At 40.0% G+C, this 19,510-nt stretch overlaps 1 protein-coding gene across 3 annotated transcripts in view; it reads right to left on the reverse strand.

Moving 5' to 3' along the window:
* The window catches only part of rasgrp4 (RAS guanyl releasing protein 4), a 58,231-nt gene that overhangs the window by 7,845 nt on the left and 30,876 nt on the right, over positions 1-19,510 (reverse strand). For all 3 annotated transcript variants that reach the window (XM_061972364.1, XM_061972365.1, XM_061972363.1), the window contains exons 11-14: positions 16,276-16,380; positions 16,079-16,188; positions 11,275-11,425; positions 11,166-11,202 (exon numbers count right to left, since the gene is read on the reverse strand). In XM_061972364.1, coding sequence (XP_061828348.1) covers positions 11,166-11,202; positions 11,275-11,425; positions 16,079-16,188; positions 16,276-16,380 — 403 coding nt within the window. The remainder of the gene's footprint in view (positions 1-11,165; positions 11,203-11,274; positions 11,426-16,078; positions 16,189-16,275; positions 16,381-19,510) is intronic.

Raw genomic sequence — 19,510 nt, forward strand, 5'->3', positions numbered from 1 at the left:
GTATATTTATAGAGAAGAAACGCTACTTTTACTCCGCTACTTTTATCTACATTCAGCTCGCTACTCGCTACTAATTTTTATCGATCTGTTAATGCACGCTTTGTTTGTTTTGGTCTGTCAGACAGACCTTCATAGTGCCTGCGTTTCAACAAATACAGTCACTGGTGACGTTCACTCCGTTCCACCAATCAGATGCAGTCACTGGTGACGTTGGACCAATCAAACAGAGCCAGGCGGTCACATGACAAAACTTATTCGTGTGTTACCATTTAGTGGTCATTTGTACGGAATATGTACTGTACTGTGCAATCTACTAATAAAAGTTCCAATCAATCAAAAGTGTGAAGGAAAAAAGACCCTTTTCCATTTCAACCGTACATCCCGTCAAAAGCCTAAAGACTGACTGCACAGTTCCTGTCTTCACAATAAAAGTGCCGCTCCATCGCGCCTGCGCTTTCAAAATAAGAGTCTCCGAAAGCCAGCGCAAACAAGCTAGCAAGCTACGGAGTTTGCCGCCAATGTATTTCTTGTAAAGTGTATAAAAACGAATATGGAAGCTGGACAAATAAGATGCCAAAAACCAATCACTTTCATGTGGTATTAGACAGAAAGGAGGAACTTTTTTTCTCCTCTATTTGAAAACGTGGACGTTATCATCACTACTGTCTGATTACAATCAATGCAAGTCATCAGAATCAGGTAATACACCAACTTATATTCTTGTCTTCATGAAAGAAAGGAATCTATATGTGTTAAACATGCATGTATATTCATTAAAACACCTTTAACATGCAAACAAAAACGGCAAAATAAATAAATATAAATTATATACTGTATATATCAATGTATGTATATATATATAAATATATATATATATATATATGTGTGTGTGTGTATATATATATATATATGTGTGTATGTATATATATATATATATATATATATATGTGTGTGTGTGTGTGTTTATAAATATATATATATATGTTTGTGTGTATATATGTATATATATGATATGTGTGTGTATGTTACTCATCAGTTACTCAGTACTTGAGTAGTTTTTTCACAACATACTTTTTACTTTTACTCAAGTAAATATTTGGGTGACTACTCCTTACTTTTACTTGAGTAATAAATCTCTAAAGTAACAGTACTCTTACTTGAGTACAATTTCTGGCTACTCTACCCACCTCTGCATTTAATTCGTCTTACCTCACTGAATACCACTCATTTTCACGCGTTTTTTTGTCATACGTGTAGCTATGATAAAGGACACATGTTGTATTATTCATAGTTTGCTTAACAGCAATAGAATATTCTTATATGCTATAAGTGACCAGACTTCCCAGATCAAAACTGGGAATATAATCCCAGAGAAGGGGAAAAAAATGGTCAGCTATTTTTAAGTTGAAGAAAAATTATGATTAGGTCATATACACATGCTACATAAACAATGTATAAACATTAGATATCTATATATCTTATAGACTGTATCTCTGTTGCTACAGCAGCAGAAAGTTTATTCTGTCTTGACACTTTGTATTGATATTCTGTATTGCATTCTTCCCTTAATTGATCATGTTTACAGTGATTGTTTTATATGTATTTTTTATGTATGTCGCTTTGGATAAAACCAAATACTTCAACATAAACCTATATAAACACCTGAAAGTCTTTATATCAGCTAAAACCACCAATCTGTTTCACTGGATTCAGAATAAAACCAAATGATGTCTTATCCAACAATGTTAGTAATTGAATATTGTTACTTGAAGACTTATTCCTGGTTACAATTACACGGCTAAGAAAGTATTGTCTTATACTTTGCCTAAAACGAGAATGCACCATAATCAGTGGCGGCTGGTGAATTTTGTTTTAGGTGGGGCTGAAAGTTTGTAAACCAAACCCCTGTAGAAGATTTCTTTGTGATTTTCACAAACAAATGAAGCATTCTGACACAATAATGAAGACAAAATAGAACATGTCATAGGTTTGCAGAGAACTACATACAATATGCACACTAAAGGCATGATGCCACCATAGGTTTGCAGAGAACTATATACAACACAATCTGGACTGTGGTCCTAACTTTTACCCCTGTTAGATTTTACAATCTTTATCTTCATAATTTATTTCAGCTTTATGTTATTCAAGTATTGACATTTTTAAATGTAATTAATTTCATTGACAAGCAATTCTATTATGGTCATACTCTTGTTTGCTAGCGGCTACGATTTCAGTACTATTGAAGATCTTTGCTCCTTCTCAACTCTGTGGTAATATTCTTTTCACAAAATACAACCAATAGTGCGTTCATGTTTAATCTTACTTGTGAAAAGTAATCCCCCGATTCCTATTTTCAACAGTCTGCTCATTTGAGCAGGAAAACGCTGAACACCATTTTTGTTTTCTACCTGTCAACTGTCAGTTTCTCCTACCCACTTCTCCAAAGTGGGCTGGCTCAGGGTGGAGGACAGAGTAAAACAACTTGCACTGAGCCTAGTCTATAAAATCCGCTACACCTCCTTGATACCGAAGTACATGTCAAACTACTTCCTTAACGTAAATGACCGCCATAACCACAACACCAGGGGAAGCTCCACTAACCACGTTAAACCCAGATTCCGATCTAACAAAGGTCTAAACTCATTCTCCTTCTATGCCACATCAATATGGAATGCACTCCCAACAGGTGTAAAAGAAAGTGCATCTCTATCCTCCTTCAAAACCGCACTAAAAGAACACCTCCAGGCAACTTCAACCCTTGACTAACACCCTCCCCCTTCCACATCCCACCTCCCCGGATTGAAAATAATCAAATGTAAATAATCAAATGTATATACTTGTTCTTATGCTTTCTGATCTCTCTATGTCCACTACTTGCTGTACATATCCTACCAAGTCAGACCTACACTGTTTCAATGTCCATTTCTCTGATGATGCAATTGTTGATGACTGAAGTGCTGATATCAACCAAACCTAACCCCCCACCTTCCACATCCCACACCCCGGATTGTAAATAATGTAAATAATTCAATGTATATACTCTGATCAGGGCCGGCCCGTGGCATAGGCCATATAGGCAAATGCTAAGGGCGCCGTCTATCAGGGGGCGCCACAAATGTTGGATAAAAAAAATAAAAAAATGTTGGTGCTATTATTTCTAAATACAAAAACTAATCCCACGTTAATTAAAATGCAAAGTAAAGCCTATTTAATAGAAATATTATTTGTTACAACATTACGCCCCCCCTCCCCCCTGCACGGTGCGCCCCCTCCCTTCCCGTATCATGACTCTTTTTGGACGTCACCACATCAAAAAATCAACACAAGATGTCAAAACGGCCAAAACTGTCAGGTGCCCAGGGAAGAAAAAAGAGAAAAGAAGAGGAGGAGAAACGAGAAAAGACAGAGGTAGCAGGTAGGTAACGTTAGCCTACATGAAATTATTTGTCTGTTACAGAATGTGATAGTAACCTGGCTTTTTAGCATTAAGCTAATGATACATGATTCGGCAATTGCTAATCAATAAATAGCTAGTTCTGTTTTAACGTCGGGTTAATATTGTGGAGGGGGCTAAATTGTTATGGAAAATAATAATGTAACGTTAGGTAATTACAGTACTCCCACCTTACATTCCTCAGGGACATTTGTATTAGATCTTTTAAGCAGGTGTTTTTTGTTTACATTGTTATTGCCTTATAGCCATTTTATCCAGCCCTTTATATATTAGGTATAGTTGTAAGTATAAAAAAAAAGGTCAAAGACAAAGCTATTTGGTTTCTTGTGAGTATATACACTTCACTGCCGATGTGGGGGGGCGCCACCTAAAATCTTGCCTAGGGCGCCAGATTGGTTAGGGCCGGGCCTACTCTGATGATTAACTTGTTTGATGACTGTATAATGATGATAGTATATATTTGTACTAGAGATGCGCGGATAGGCAATTATTTCATCCGCAACCGCGTCAGAAAGTCGTCAACCATCCGCCATCCACCCGATGTAACGTTTGATCAGAACTTCACCCGCCCACCATCCGCCCGTTGTTATATATCTAATATTAATAAAAAAAATTTAAAAAAGGGTGAAAACTACGCGAATTGCACCTTGTGCAGACAAGATTTTTCGATCGGACACGGAGGAATTAGCGATGTAAAAGACCACGTTGGGACAAAAAAACACAAGTCTAATGCCGTTGCTAGCGATACAAGTGGAAAACTTTCAACGTTTTTCGTCGCCCAAACAGATTCTTTGGATGTGATAAATGCCGAAGTTTTATTTACGGAGGCAATAATTGAGCATGGACTTCCAATCGCACTGGCTGATCACATGGGACAGTTAATAATGTAATGCAACCTTTAAAAATCATTACGCGGTGATCGCGATCCCAAAAATAAACTTTTCTTGCATGATAATGTCCAGAAAAATTCGCTTTATATTACTATAGAGTCCTTTTAACGAATGAGTTTGATGGTTTATCACAAACCTTAAATGAAAGAAGTCCTTTGTTCTCCTGCACCGCATGCGCAATCCTGTCGGCTGTATTTCACAGCACGACATACTGTTAAAAGTGTTTATACTATTTATACTTTCAATTAACAAATTGAAGTCTTGTGAAAGGTTGACAGGATAACTGGCATTAACTGTCAAAATAATTTCAAACTATTGAAGTTAGCTTACAGAATAAACATGTCAATCAACCCATATGATTTTTGCTGTAATATTTTTGTTTTGAAAAGTCACTGTGACTGATAGAAAAGTGATGGTTTTAGCAACATTTTAACCTGTCTGAATGCTAATAGTCATTTTGCGTCGGGGGGCGAAGCCCTGAACCCTCCACCAGGACTTTGTCCTGGACCTACCGGGGCCTGCGGCCCTTGGACCCTGGCTACTAGGTTTTTCTGATTTAAAAGTTGGCAGGTATGGTGAGGTTATAAAGCTTTTGCCTGTTAAACAAAGGAGACTGATCCAATGCACAGACATTCGCGTGCCACGCTGTCACGACCCAGACGCACACCAGTGCGCAATCATATGGGAGCCGCGCTGAGCGCACCTCCAAGCGCGTCTCGCTGCCGGCGACGGCCAGATATGGGCCCACGCTCCAGCGCCATCCATTTTCAGGGCTAGTTGATTCGGCAGGTGGGTTGTTACACACTCCTTAGCGGGTTCCAACTTCCATGGCCACTGTCCTGCTCTCTATATCAACCAGGGTGAGCCCCACCCCTTTCATGAGCGCACTACGCGCGGAGTGACCCCTGTTACGCTCCCCCGGCAACAGGGGTGGCAAGCAGGTAAGCTGCGCGGGCGGAGCGCGCGGAGTGACCCATGTTACGAGCCCCCGGCCACGGGGGTGGCGGGCAGGTAAGCTGCTTACCTGCTGCGCGTGACGCCGGCCGCGGCGAAAGCGGACGAGGCGGGGTGTCGGTGCGGTGGGCGCGGTAGTGACCCTGGACGTGCGTCGGGCCCTTCTCGCGGATCGCTTCAGCTACGGCTCCCGGTGGGGCCCTCTCGGGGGAAGGGGCCTCGGTCCAGGACCCCGGCGAGGCGTCCCTTCTCCGCTCCGTAAAAGTGTCCATCTCTTTTCTTTTTTTTTCTTCTGTTGTGGCATATGCAGCAGGTGCCTGCTCGTTTTTCGTATGTGGGTAACAACATTTAACTATGTATATATATTTCCGAATTGGTTTAACTGCCACCCGCAAAAAAAAAAAAAAAAAAAAAAATTAATCCGCCCGACCCGACCCGCGAGCGGATAAAATCTTAGTTTTTTTAATTTCATCCGCCCGATCCGCGGATAATCCGCGGACTCCGCGGTTGTGTCCGCAAACCGCGCATCTCTAATTTGTACCATGAATTGATTTACATGGACCCCGACTTAAACAAGTTGAAAAACTTATTGGGGTGTTACCATTGAGTGGTCAATTGTGCGGAATATGTACTGTACTGTGTAATCTACTAATAAAAGTCTCAATCAATAAAAAAAAAAAAGGCTGCTCGCCCGTTCCTCATCACCACTTCAAGATGGCGGCCGAATTTCTCGCGCCACGGCAGCCAATGCTGCGTCTACTTACAAGATGGCTATGGAGAACACGTCCCGAAGAATTCGGCTACATTTTTTTTCATCAACGCTAATATGCAGAGGTCGACTAAAATGTACGTGCGACCCATATTGTTATTCCTAAAAACAAACTTTACAAATACATCGTTCTAATAAAGTTGAAACTTTACATTACATAATTTTCTCAAATGGTGACATAATTTGACATAAAATATTATGTATCGCTTCCAACGTCAACGTAATCGATAAATGAATAAATAAAAATGACAGAGTAAAAAAGATTTTGCGTGTCGACTCACTTCCGTGTTTTCAACCGCCAAAACGGGCAAATCTCGGACCAAATCTCTCGAGATTTTTCGGCGTAATCAGAAAAAGGGAGAAAGGTGTCATGGCGGAAGGAGAGGTAGAACACCTCCCGAAGAAACTCCCGTAAGTCCGGCTACATTTTTAAAATGTATTTATCGAGAAAAACGATTCATGTGAGTATGGTGTGATAAATAAACAGAAACAACTTCAATTATGTAAACATTTTTAGCTATCAAACGCTGTTAATCATTCGTGTCTTTACATGTCTTTAAATTTGTTGTTTGTCACAGCTAGTACATATAAATGGTAAAAAAAAAAAAAAACTGACAGTAAAAAAGAGTTGTAGTGTTAGATGGCCAACACTTAAAGGGGAACTGCACTCTTTTGGAATGTTGCCTATCATTCACAATCCGTAAGACAAGAACACGATTTCTTTAAAAAAAAAAAAAAATTAGCATTCTAACTCATAAATAAACTCTAGCAAAAGTCATCTAACAATGTCATTGTGTCTATATCGCCTTTAAAGCCCTCTAAAAAAATGCCCACAATACTCCAGATACATGAACCAAGTATTAGCGATATTGTTATTTTAAGCGCTAACTTTTAGTGGCGCCATGATCACAGGGAGCTAACTAGCTTATGCTGCTATATTGACATATTGAGCTGCTGTATCGCCTCCAAGTTGGTGAAAGTTAATTCTAGATGATAAATCGTGCCTCTCACCTGGATAGTTGAAGGTTGTGGACATAAAACAAGAAGTTAGTAGTTGTCGTTGAAGGGAAAAGCGAATGTAATGATGTGTTTGTGAAATTAATACGCCGCCCTATGCTTAAAATGTGCAAAATATGTAAATGTTACATGTATAAATGATGTGGCGGGCCACATTAAATGATTTAGCGTGCCACTTAAAATAATGTGGCGGACCATATGAAAGAATGTGGCGGGCCACATAAAATATAGTGGTAGACCACTTTCAATGATGTGGTGGGCTATATAAAATAATGTGGTGGACTACATTAAATTATGTGGTGGGCTGCGTAAAATGTGGTGGACCATGTAAAATGTGGTGGGCCACATAAAATAATGTGGCGGGCCACATAAAATAGAGTGGTGGACCATAAGAAATGTGGCAGACCATATGAGATAATGTTATACCGTATTTTTCGGAGTATAAGTCGCACCTGCCGAAAATGCATAATAACGAAGGAAAAAAAACATATAAATCGCACTGGAGCCCGGCCAAACTATGAAAAAAACTGCGACTTATAGTCAGAAAAATACGGTAATTAGATGATGTGGCGGGCCACGTAATATAATGTGTTCCACCACTTTAAATGATGTGGCGGACCACGTAAAATTATGTGGCGGGCCACGTAAAATAAGGTGGTGGACCACAAGAAATAATGTGGCGGACCTAGGGGTGTAACGGTACGTGTATTTGTATTGAACTGTTTTGGTACGGGGGTTCCGGTTCGGTTCGTAGGTGTACCGAACGAGTTTCCACACGGACATATTAAGTAGCGTAACGCACGTTGTGTAAACAATGCACACCGAGGCACAACACACGGCATGCTAGCAGCTAACGGGCTTCGATAGACTGACCATACGTCCTCTTTTCACCGGACATGTCCTCTTTTGCGGAGCTGTCAAGGCGGAGTTTCTTAAATGCCTCAAATGTCCGGCATTTTGAGTTAGGGTTGCATGTATTTTCAATGTACGTTCAGGGTTAAGAAGGGGTTAAAAACAAAACAAATTGTGCGCGCAGCAGCATTGGTGAGGGAGGGGCAGAGACAGAGAGAGAGAGAGAGTTATGATAAACACGCATGCGTCGCCAGGCTCTGCTTTTTATCCATAGATTTATCACATTTAATTTTTTATTATCTATAGCAGGGGTGTCAAAAGTGTGCCCCGGAGGCCATTTGCGGCCCACAGCTAATGTTTTAAAGGCCCACGGCACATTGTAAAAATACTATTAAAATAAACAAAAACATAACAAAAGTGAAATAAAAAAAAGCTTAAAGGTTAAATGTAATTTAGAAAAAATTGCAATGTTGACTAATAAAACAAAGCTGTTTTTTCTTTCTTTCAAACTGTCATTGCTCAAAACATAATATTGAATCAAAATCAATGTTATTATGAATTATTGACCTATCCAAGGTTCCCATTACTTCACATCAAATATTCCACTAAGAAAAATATTTTTGGTTGAAGATTTTGCAAATTTGGTAAATAAATAACCAAAAAATGTATATTTCGTTGTTTTCTTACTTTACCGAAAATGAACCGAACCATGACCTCTATCTAAACCGAGGTACGTACCAAACCGAAATGTTTGTGTACCGTTACACCCCTAGGTGGACCACATTGAATGACTTGGCGGGCCACAAAAAATAATGTGATCGATCACTTTAAATCAGGAGTGCTCAATACGTCCATCCCGATCTACCAGTCGATCGCAAAGGTAGTATTGGTAGATCGGATTACATTAAAACAATTGCATTACATTAAAAAAATTGACGCCAGCCTATCATCCATCCCGTCTTTTGATTGATGAACAGGGCAGCCAGTCAGATGACATCTTTGTTTTTCTGACACTTAGGTCGCTGCGCATGCGCAAACAACGGCGCTCAGTACAGCAAAGCTAACAAGCTTGTCAGCGAGTTACCGCCAATTTTCAGCCCTCGGTTTTTTCTCTTAAGGGTATAAAAATGAGTGGGGGAGCTGGACCAAGTAAGAAGACAAAAACTTATCACTTTCATACGGAATGGGAGGAGGACTTTTTTTTTTCACGATGACATTTTCGAAGTGCGTTTGCCTCATCTGCCAATCTGCCATCGCAATACCAAAGAAGGGAAATGTGGAGCGGCATTTTCGGACTATTCATGGAAAATACGACACCGACTTCCCGCTGAAAAGCGAGCTGAGAAAGAGAAAGGTGAAGGAACTGAAATCCCAGTTGTCCGGACAGCAGTCATTTTTCACACAACAAACTTCAAAAGCGAAAGTCGCCACCGAAGCATCATTCCGGGGGAGTCACATCATCGTTAATAACAATAAGTCCTTCCAAGACGGAGAGATGGTAAAGGAGGCATTCGTTGAAGCAGCTGACTCATTGTTCCGAGACTTTAAAAATAAGGCAGAAATATTATCTTCGATATAAAGAATCCTCAATATATTTAGAAATAAATATATGCATTGCATTTTTGTAGTAGGTACATCATTTTGACTTGATCATTTTATAAGTAGCTTGCATGCTGAAAAAGTGTGAGCACCCCTGATTCTTGTATTATCATTAAACACCTTTAATTTATTAACAATATTAACTATATGTGTTAAACATGCTTGCATTATCATTAAACACCTTTAACTTGTTAACAAAAACATATATTTCATAAATAAGTAAACAAATTATATATATGAATGAGGTAGATCCCCACGACTTGATCAATTGAAAAGTAGCTCGCCTGCAGAAAAAGTGTGAGCACCCCTGCTTTAAATGATGTGGCAGGCCACGTAAAATGATGTTGTGGACCATGTAAAATAATGTGGCGGGCCACATAAAATAAGGTGGTGGACCACATAAAATAATGTGGCTGGGTACATAAAATAATATGGTGGACCACATTAAATGATGTGGTGGGTCACATAAAATAATTTGGTGGACCATAATAAATAATGTGGCGGGTCATATGAAGTAATAAAGTTAAAGTTAAAGTACCAATGATTGTCACACACACACTAGGTGTGGCGAGATTATTCTCTGCATTTGACCCATCACCCTTGATCACCCCCTGGGAGGTGAGGGGAGCAGTGGGCAGCAGCGGTGGCCGCGCCCGGGAATCATTTTGGTGATTTAACCCCCAATTCCAACCCTTGATGCTGAGTGCCAAGCAGGGAGGTAATGGGTCCCATTTTTTTTATAGTCTTTGGTATGACTCGGCCGGGGTTTGAACTCACAACCTACCGATCTCAGGGCGGACACTCTAACCACTAGGCCACTGAGTAGGTAATGTGGCGGATCACATAAAATAATATGGTGAACCACATAGAATAAAGTGGTGGACTACATTAAATGATGTGGCGGTCCACATAGAATAAAGTGGTGGACTACATTAAATGATGTGGCGAACCACAGTAAATGATTTGGTGTGCCACTTAAAATAACGTGGCGTAGGTCACAGTTCACAGGTTTGAGACCTGTGAACTGTGACCTGCGAGAGGCAGTAATGAGTCGTCATTTTTTTCTATTCATCTTCTATTACTTCATCAACAGTCCTTTCCTGGCAGGTAGTGATGTGAGTGGTCAGTAGACAATGTGCAGTGGCAGGTAGTGATGTGAGTGGTCAGTAGACAATGTGCAGTGGCAGGTAGTGATGTGAGTGGTCAGTAGACAATGTGCAGTGGCAGGTAGTGATGTGAGTGGTCAGTAGACAATGTGCAGTGGCAGGTAGTGATGTGAGTGGTCAGTAGACAGTGTGGAGTGGCAGGTAGTGATGTGAGTGGTCAGTAGACAATGTGCAGTGGCAGGTAGTGATGTGAGTGGTCAGTAGACAATGTGGAGTGGCAGGTAGTGATGTGAGTGGTCAGTAGACAATGTGCAGTGGCAGGTAGTGATGTGAGTGGTCAGTAGACAATGTGCAGTGGCAGGTAGTGATGTGAGTGGTCAGTAGACAATGTGCAGTGGCAGGTAGTGATGTGAGTGGTCAGTAGACAATGTGCAGTGGCAGGTAGTGATGTGAGTGGTCAGTAGACAATGTGCAGTGGCAGGTAGTGATGTGAGTGGTCAGTAGACAATGTGGATGCTCACCTTTGCAGTGGTAGCCTTGCTTGATGACGCCCCACAGCTGCAACACACAGCACAACAAGTCATGTGACCGCGGCTCAGGCGGAAGCGCCAGGCAGACACGTGCACTCACAAAACCCCTGCAAGGGTCGCAGAAGGTGGGCCTCTTGTAGGTGGTCTCCTGGAAGTTGTGGGCGTCGTTGAAGTTGTAGCCCAGCTTGGCGCACACCGACATCCCCCGCATGAAGTAGGACCTCATCTCCTGCCGGCTGATTTCACCCTGCCTGAGGGCCACAGGTGCAAGGTGTCATGCTAGGTAGTGATGTTGGCGTGTATGGCGTCCTGAGTTCAGCATATAGTAAAATTGCGCGATAGAGACTTCAATTCTAAGGCCAAAATATGGTGCTAATAAATGTTGACAGTGACGAGCACAATGTAGCATCCCCGCTAGCGGCTACCATCCCTAATCAGTCACTAATCCATCCATAAGCTGTTTCTTACAAGTACAAAACCCAAAACCAGTGAAGTTGGCATGTTGTGTTAATGGTAAATAAAAACAAAATACATCCATCCATCCATTTTCTTCCGCTTATCCGAGGTGGGGTCGCGGGGGCAGCAGCCTAAGCAGAGAAGCCCAGACTTCCCTCTCCCCAGCCACTTCGTCCAGCTCCTCCAGGGGGATCCCGAGGCATTCCCAGGCCAGCCGGGAGACATAGTCTTCCCAACGTGTCCCTGGGTCTTTATTTATTTACAATAAATATATCGATTATTGACGTTTACTAATCGATTTTATAATCGTCCATGTCCGAATTACAATGCATCCAAAATCGATTATTTCCCCATCTTTACCTCCTACACTAGGGGTCGGCAACCCGCGGCTCTTTAGCGCCGCCCTAGTGGCTCTCTGGAACTTTTTCAAAAATGTATGAATAATAGAAAAAGATGAGGGGGGGGAAAAAAAAATTTTTGTTTTAATATGGTTTCTGTAGGAGGACAAACATGACACAAACCTCCCTAATTGTTATAAAGCACACTGTTTATATTAAACATGCTTCACTGATTCCAGTATTTGGCGAGCGCCGTTTTGTCCTACTAATTCTGGCGGTCCTTGAACTCACCGTAGTTTGTTTACATGTATAACGTTCTCCGACTTTCTAGGACGTGTTTTATGCCACTTCTTTTTCTGTCTCATTTTGTCCACCAAACTTTAAACGTTGTGCATGAATGCACAAAGGTGAGTTTTGTTGATGTTATTGACTTGTGTGGAGTGCTAATCAGACATATTTGGTCACTGCATGACTGTAAGCTAATCGATGCTAACATGCTATTTAGGCTAGCTATATGTACATAATGCATCATTATGCCTCATTTGTAGCTATATTTGAACTCATTTAGTTTCCTTTAAGTCCTCTTAATTCAATGTATATCTCATGACACACTATGGCTTTAAATTTTTTGAGGCTCCAGACAAATTTGTTTTTGTATTTTTGGTCCAATATGGCTCTTTCAACATTTTGGGTTGCCGACCCTTGTCCTACACACTAGAAGAGGATACAAGAAGTCATACTAACCGCTAAACTAGAGCTCGTAAATGTAAACAAAGGTGGGCGAATCGATACAAATATCAACAAGTGCATTATCAGTATACGGTCGATGGTATGGTGATTAGATTGATCATTTTTACCATCACAAATTCTCGCAAAAATATGATTTGGTATATTAAACCTTTTCAAAACCGGTTACAGGTTACAAAAGGTCCACTTGGCTGCTGACCTATGACTTACACGCACCTACAACTTACACGCCTAAAAAGCATCATTTTATTTACAAACCTCACAGAATGGTAGTCAGTTCAATAAAATAAAATAAACTATTGCACCAATAAATGTGAGGATTTTTGCATGTAATTGAGATACATTTTATACAAATTTGACACAAAAATCACACACTTTACACTGCAAAAAGTCAGTGTTTAAAAACAAGGAAAAAAATTTTGGGGCATTTTACTTGAACTAAGCAAAATGATCTGCCAATAGAACAAGAAAATTTGTCTTGTCAAGACTTTCCAAAACAAGTAAAATTAGCGAACTTCAATGGACCCAAAAATACCTTAAAATAAGTATGTTTTCACTAATAACAAGTGCACTTTTCTTTGTAGAAAAAAACAAATGAGGCCTTTTTTCTCAATATGCTGAAAAATATTCTTAAATTAAGTAAATGCTAGTGCCATTATTTTGACATATGTGCTCCAAATTTTTTTTTATTGTAATATTGAAGAATGTATCTGAATGTGCATGAACTATTTCTGTTCAAAATGGTTTGAAATGTCACATGTTAAATGTTTAAATATTAACTGTCAGTTTACTCTACCGTGCCAACTGAGTATGAGTACATATTTTCTATTGTTTCATTGAAAATAAAACAGCAAAGTCCATTTGGCTGCCATCTGTTTTAATTATGATGTGTGAATGTTGTCTGTCTATCTGTGTTGGCCCTGCGATGAGGTGGCGACTTGTCCAGGGTGTACCCCGCCTTCCGCCCGATTGTAGCTGAGATAGGCTCCAGCGTCCCCCGCGACCCCGAAGGGAATAAGCGGTAGAAAATGGATGGATGGATGGAATTGTGTCAAAGTCATGATTTTTTATTTCATGCTTGAAATAACAAATTATTATTTTGAAAAAGCAGTTTTATACTTGTGAGTGTTGATGACACAGCTTTGCAACAGTCGATATTCTAGTTTCAAGCATGTTTTACTCAAAATCGGTCATAACATCTCAGCAACAAGCTGTAATATCTTACTGAGATCATTTAGGACCAAAACACTTAAAACAAGTAAAACACTCGAACATAAAATCTGCTTAGTGAGAAGAAGTATCTTATCAGACAGAAAATAAGCAAATATCACCCTTATTGGAGATATTTCATCTTACTTAGATTTCACTTTTTGCAGTGTATAGTGGTGAAATAAGTGTAAAGGATAAAAAATGGAATTAAGATGGAAAAACTGAATTGTATTGTTATTTAAATGTATTATTATTGTACTTGTGTCATTACTAATTTATATATGTTTTTTCACTATACAGGTAAAAGCCAGTAAATTAGAATATTTTGAAAAACTTGATTTATTTCAGTAATTGCATTCAAAAGGTGTAACTTGTACATTATATTTATTCATTGCACACAGACTGATGCATTCAAATGTTTATTTCATTTAATTTTGATGATTTGAAGTGGCAACAAATGAAAATCCAAAATTCCGTGTGTCACAAAATTAGAATATTACTTAAGGCTAATACAAAAAAGGGATTTTTAGAAATGTTGGCCAACTGAAAAGTATGAAAAAGAAAAAGATGAGCATGTACAATACTCAATACTTGGTTGGAGCTCCTTTTGCCTCAATTACTGCGTTAATGCGGCGTGGCATGGAGTCGATGAGTTTCTGGCACTGCTCAGGTGTTATGAGAGCCCAGGTTGCTCTGATAGTGGCCTTCAACTCTTCTGCGTTTTTGGGTCTGGCATTCTGCATCTTCCTTTTCACAATACCCCACAGATTTTCTATGGGGCTAAGGTCAGGGGAGTTGGCGGGCCAATTTAGAACAGAAATACCATGGTCCGTAAACCAGGCACGGGTAGATTTTGCGCTGTGTGCAGGCGCCAAGTCCTGTTGGAACTTGAAATCTCCATCTCCATAGAGCAGGTCAGCAGCAGGAAGCATGAAGTGCTCTAAAACTTGCTGGTAGACGGCTGCGTTGACCCTGGATCTCAGGAAACAGAGTGGACCGACACCAGCAGATGACATGGCACCCCAAACCATCACCCAACCATGCAAATTTTGCATTTCCTTTGGAAATCGAGGTCCCAGAGTCTGGAGGAAGACAGGAGAGGCACAGGATCCACGTTGCCTGAAGTCTAGTGTAAAGTTTCCACCATCAGTGATGGTTTGGGGTGCCATGTCATCTGCTGGTGTCGGTCCACTCTGTTTCCTGAGATCCAGGGTCAACGCAGCCGTCTACCAGCAAGTTTTAGAGCACTTCATGCTTCCTGCTGCTGACCTGCTCTATGGAGATGGAGATTTCAAGTTCCAACAGGACTTGGCGCCTGCACACAGCGCAAAATCTACCCGTGCCTGGTTTACGGACCATGGTATTTCTGTTCTAAATTGTCCCGCCAACTCCCCTGACCTTAGCCCCATAGAAAATCTGTGGGGTATTGTGAAAAGGAAGATGCAGAATGCCAGAACCCAAAAACGCAGAAGAGTTGAAGGCCACTATCAGAGCAACCTGGGCTCTCATAACACCTGAGCAGTGCCAGAAACTCATCGACTCCATGCCACGCCGCATTAACGCAGTAATTGAGGCAAAAGGAGCTCCAACCAAGTATTGAGTATTGTACATGCTCATATTTTTCATTTTCATACTTTTCAGTTGGCCAACATTTCTAAAAATCCCTTTTTTGTATTAGCCTTAAGTAATATTCTAATTTTGTGACACACGGAATTTTGGATTTTCATTTGTTGCCACTTCAAATCATCAAAATTAAATGAAATAAACATTTGAATGCATCAGTCTGTGTGCAATGAATAAATATAATGTACAAGTTACACCTTTTGAATGCAATTACTGAAATAAATCAAGTTTTTCAAAATATTCTAATTTACTGGCTTTTACCTGTATATAAAGTTGAGTTGTACAAAAAAAATACTCATATTTTTAAACTATATTGAGTAATGGTGTAATTAATCGTGATTACAATATCAATCAAAAATAATGGTGATTATTATTTTTGCCATAATGGTCCAGTCCTAATATGGCAATACCGATTTCAGGCCATAGTGCGTACCTCGGGTCATATTTTGAATACAGGAAGTATCCTAAATGACTTTTTTTTTGGCACATATTTGACATGATTGACAAGTGGTATCATGTGTGAGGCGTCACCTGTCAGTTTCATGCGTGCAGAAGGAGAAGGGGAAGTTGGCGGCGATCTTCTCAAAGTCTTCCAGCGAAATGAAGCCGTCCTGCTTGTGGTCGTAGTTCTTCATGATGGACTGAAGGGGGCGACAGAGCAAGCGCAGGCATGGGACCGGTTCTGCTTTCTCCTACCAGGTAATAGAGAAGTGAGAACCGCTACTCACATCCACCATCTGTTTGACGTGTTTGGATATGGTGTCGGGGTCCAGGCGATGCGTCACCCCTGACCCCCATTCTGCCACCACCGGCGCTTTCACTGGGGCGACGGGCTGCAGCGATCACAAGCCACCAAACAAATGACACAGCTGCACCGCGCTTTGATGTGGCAGAGTGACAGTTGTTCTCACGCAAGCGTGGAAATCACACGTTATTGCCACACATGCAGCGCTTTCAATTCATGCTCTCTTGTTTTTGACTAACTTACTGGTCGACAAAGACTCTTTGTAACCACCTTCTGCACAAAACTAGTCAAAATAGGAGCACTTTTTAAAAAAGCGTAGTCAAAGATCAGGGCCGGCCCGTGGCATAGGCCGTATAGGCAAATGCTAAGGGCGCCGTCCATCAGGGGGCGCCACGCCAGTGCCACAAATGTTGGAGGAAAAAAAAGAAAAGAAAAAAAAGTTGGTACTATTATTTCTAAATACAAAAAATAATCCCACGTTAATTCAAATGCAAAGTAAAGCCTATTTAATAGAAATATTATTTGTTACAACATTATGCCCCTCCCCCCCGCACGGTGCGCCCCTCCCTTCCCGTATCATGACTCTTTTTGGACGTCACCACATCAAAAAATCAACACACGATGTCAAAACGGCCAAAACTGTCAGGTGCCCAGGGAAGAAAAAAGAGAAAAGAAGAGGAGTAGAAACGAGAAAAGACAGAGTTAGCAGGTAGGTAACGTTAGCCTACATGAAATTATTTGTCTGTTACAGAATGTGATAGTAACCTGGCTTTTTAGCATTAAGCTAATGTTACATGATTCGGCAATTGCTAATCAATAAATAGCTAGTTCTGTTTTAACGTCGGGTTAATTTTGTGGAGGGGGCTAAATTGTTATGGAAAATAATAATGTAACGTTAGGTAATTACAGTACTCCCACCTTACATTCCTCAGGGACATTTGTATTAGATCTTTTAAGCAGGTGTTTTTTGTTTACATTGTTATTGCCTTCTGGTTAGCTAATGTTTGCCCCGCAGGTAATAGTCACTTTTCCACCCCTTTATATATTAGGTATAGTGTGTGAATGTGAGTGTGAATGTTGTCTGTTTATCTGTGTTGGCCCTGCGATGAGGTGGCGACTTGTCCAGGGTGTACCCCGCTTTCCGCCCGATTGTAGCTGAGATAGGCTCCAGCGACCCCAAAAGGGAATAAGCGGTAGGAAATGGATGGATGGATAGTTGTAAGTAAATAAAAAAGGTCAAAGACAAAGCTATTCGGTTTCTTGTGAGTATATACACTTCACTGGCGATGTGGGGGGGGGGCGCCACCTAAAATTTTGCCTAGGGCGCCAGATTGGTTAGGGCCGGGCCTGTCAAAGATCCTCTATATCAGTGATTCTTAAAAACAAGTACCACTTCAGAAAACTCTTGGCTCCAAGTACCGCTGTAATGACCAACATTGAAATACAGTAGCGTAGTAGGCCTACATATTCATTAAAAACTAGGCACAAGTTTTATATAAGTATATTTCATATCTTTGGCCACAGTTTGAAGAATAACACTGCGTTTTAATTTTTAATTTTTAATTTAATTTAATTCATCTGCTGTTTCCAACGACTGACTGCAGAAATGCTAGTCAAAGATTGTCTAAGTCACAAAAGCGCTTTGCTATTTTTTTGGAATCTGTTGCAAAAATGCTCTTCAAAGACCCTTAATATAATCACAAGGACCTACTGAAAAATATCTTTCTTTCTTTCTTTCTTTAGTTTATTTCGAACATGAACACACTTACATCATAATACATCACACAATTTCATATCATTTCATTTGACAGCATGCCCGAAAAGGAGTAGGAAGAAGCAAAGCTTATTTAATCCTACCCCTTTCCCACTTCAAAGCGTTTACAAATATATAATCATTTACTGACCTTTTTATATAATAAAATAACATCTATGAATTAGTATACAACAGTTTTGTAATATGTAATTAATTAATTAATTCAGTCATTATTAACATACTGAGATGAAGAATATCTTATTTTCAATAAGGTTGAAAGTATTTCTCATAATTCTTCTTTTTTGTACTCTGTAAGCACTATTATTTTGAACAACCTCTTAAACTGGATCATATCAGTACAATTTTTAACTTCTTTACTTAATCCATTCCATAATTTAATTCCACATACTGATATGCTCAAATCTTCTGAATGCTCTGCTGTTTTTAAGGATCTGCTCAAAACAAATCCATCATTTGATGAGTGCTCTGCTGTTTTGTTTTGTTTTAGAATCTGCCACAAAACACCCTGTCAAAGATCATGTATACTGTATGACAGAAGCACTCTGAAGCTACTGCAAAAACGCAAAACTTATTTTTACTGACAAAAAAAGCGTTACTGTTTTTAAGGAGATACTGCAGAAATGTTTGTCAAGTTTTCTTTATATGACAGGGAGCTTTGCTATATTTTGGAATCTACTGCAAGCATGCTTGTCAAAGATCCTCTATATGACAGGGATAATCTGCTGTTTGAAGGAAGAACTGCCAAAATGCAGATCAAAGATCCTGTATATAATGAGTGTGCTGCTGTTTTTAAGGATCTAGTCAAAATCACTTTTCAAGGATCCTTTATTTGAGCCGAGTGCTTTTCCTTGAAAAAATTTGCTGTTTTTAAAGACCTCCTGCAAAAACTTTAGTCAAAGATCATCTTTATGATAGGAGCACTCTGCTGTTTTTTTAGGACCTACTGGGGAAACAATTGCCAAAGATCCTGTATATGACAGGAGCATTCTGCTGTTTTTAAGGACCTAGTGCTGAAATGCTTGTCAAAGATTATTGATATGACAGGAGTGCTTTGCTATTTTTGGGGGTCAAAGATTCTCTATATAATAAGAGTGTGCTGCTGTTTTTAAGGATATGGTCAAAATACTTTTCAAGGATCCTTTTTTTGATCTGATTTCTTTTCCTTAAGAAAACCTGCTGTTAAAGACCTCCTGCAAAAATCTTTAGTCAAAGATCATCTGTATGATAGGATTTCAAAAATCCTGGACTAGCATTTCTGCACTAGGTCCCTAAAACAGCAGAGTGCTCCTATCATAAGAGCACTCTGCTGTTTTTTTAGGATCTCCTGGGGAAACAATTGTCAAAGATCCTGTATATAACAGGAGCATTCTGCTGTTTTTAGGGACCTAGTGCAGAAATGCTAGTCCAAGATTTTTGAAATGACAGGAGTGTTTTGCTATTTTGG

The sequence above is a fragment of the Nerophis lumbriciformis genome, linkage group LG17 (genome assembly GCF_033978685.3).
Source record: "Nerophis lumbriciformis linkage group LG17, RoL_Nlum_v2.1, whole genome shotgun sequence".
Taxonomy (NCBI): domain Eukaryota; kingdom Metazoa; phylum Chordata; class Actinopteri; order Syngnathiformes; family Syngnathidae; genus Nerophis; species Nerophis lumbriciformis.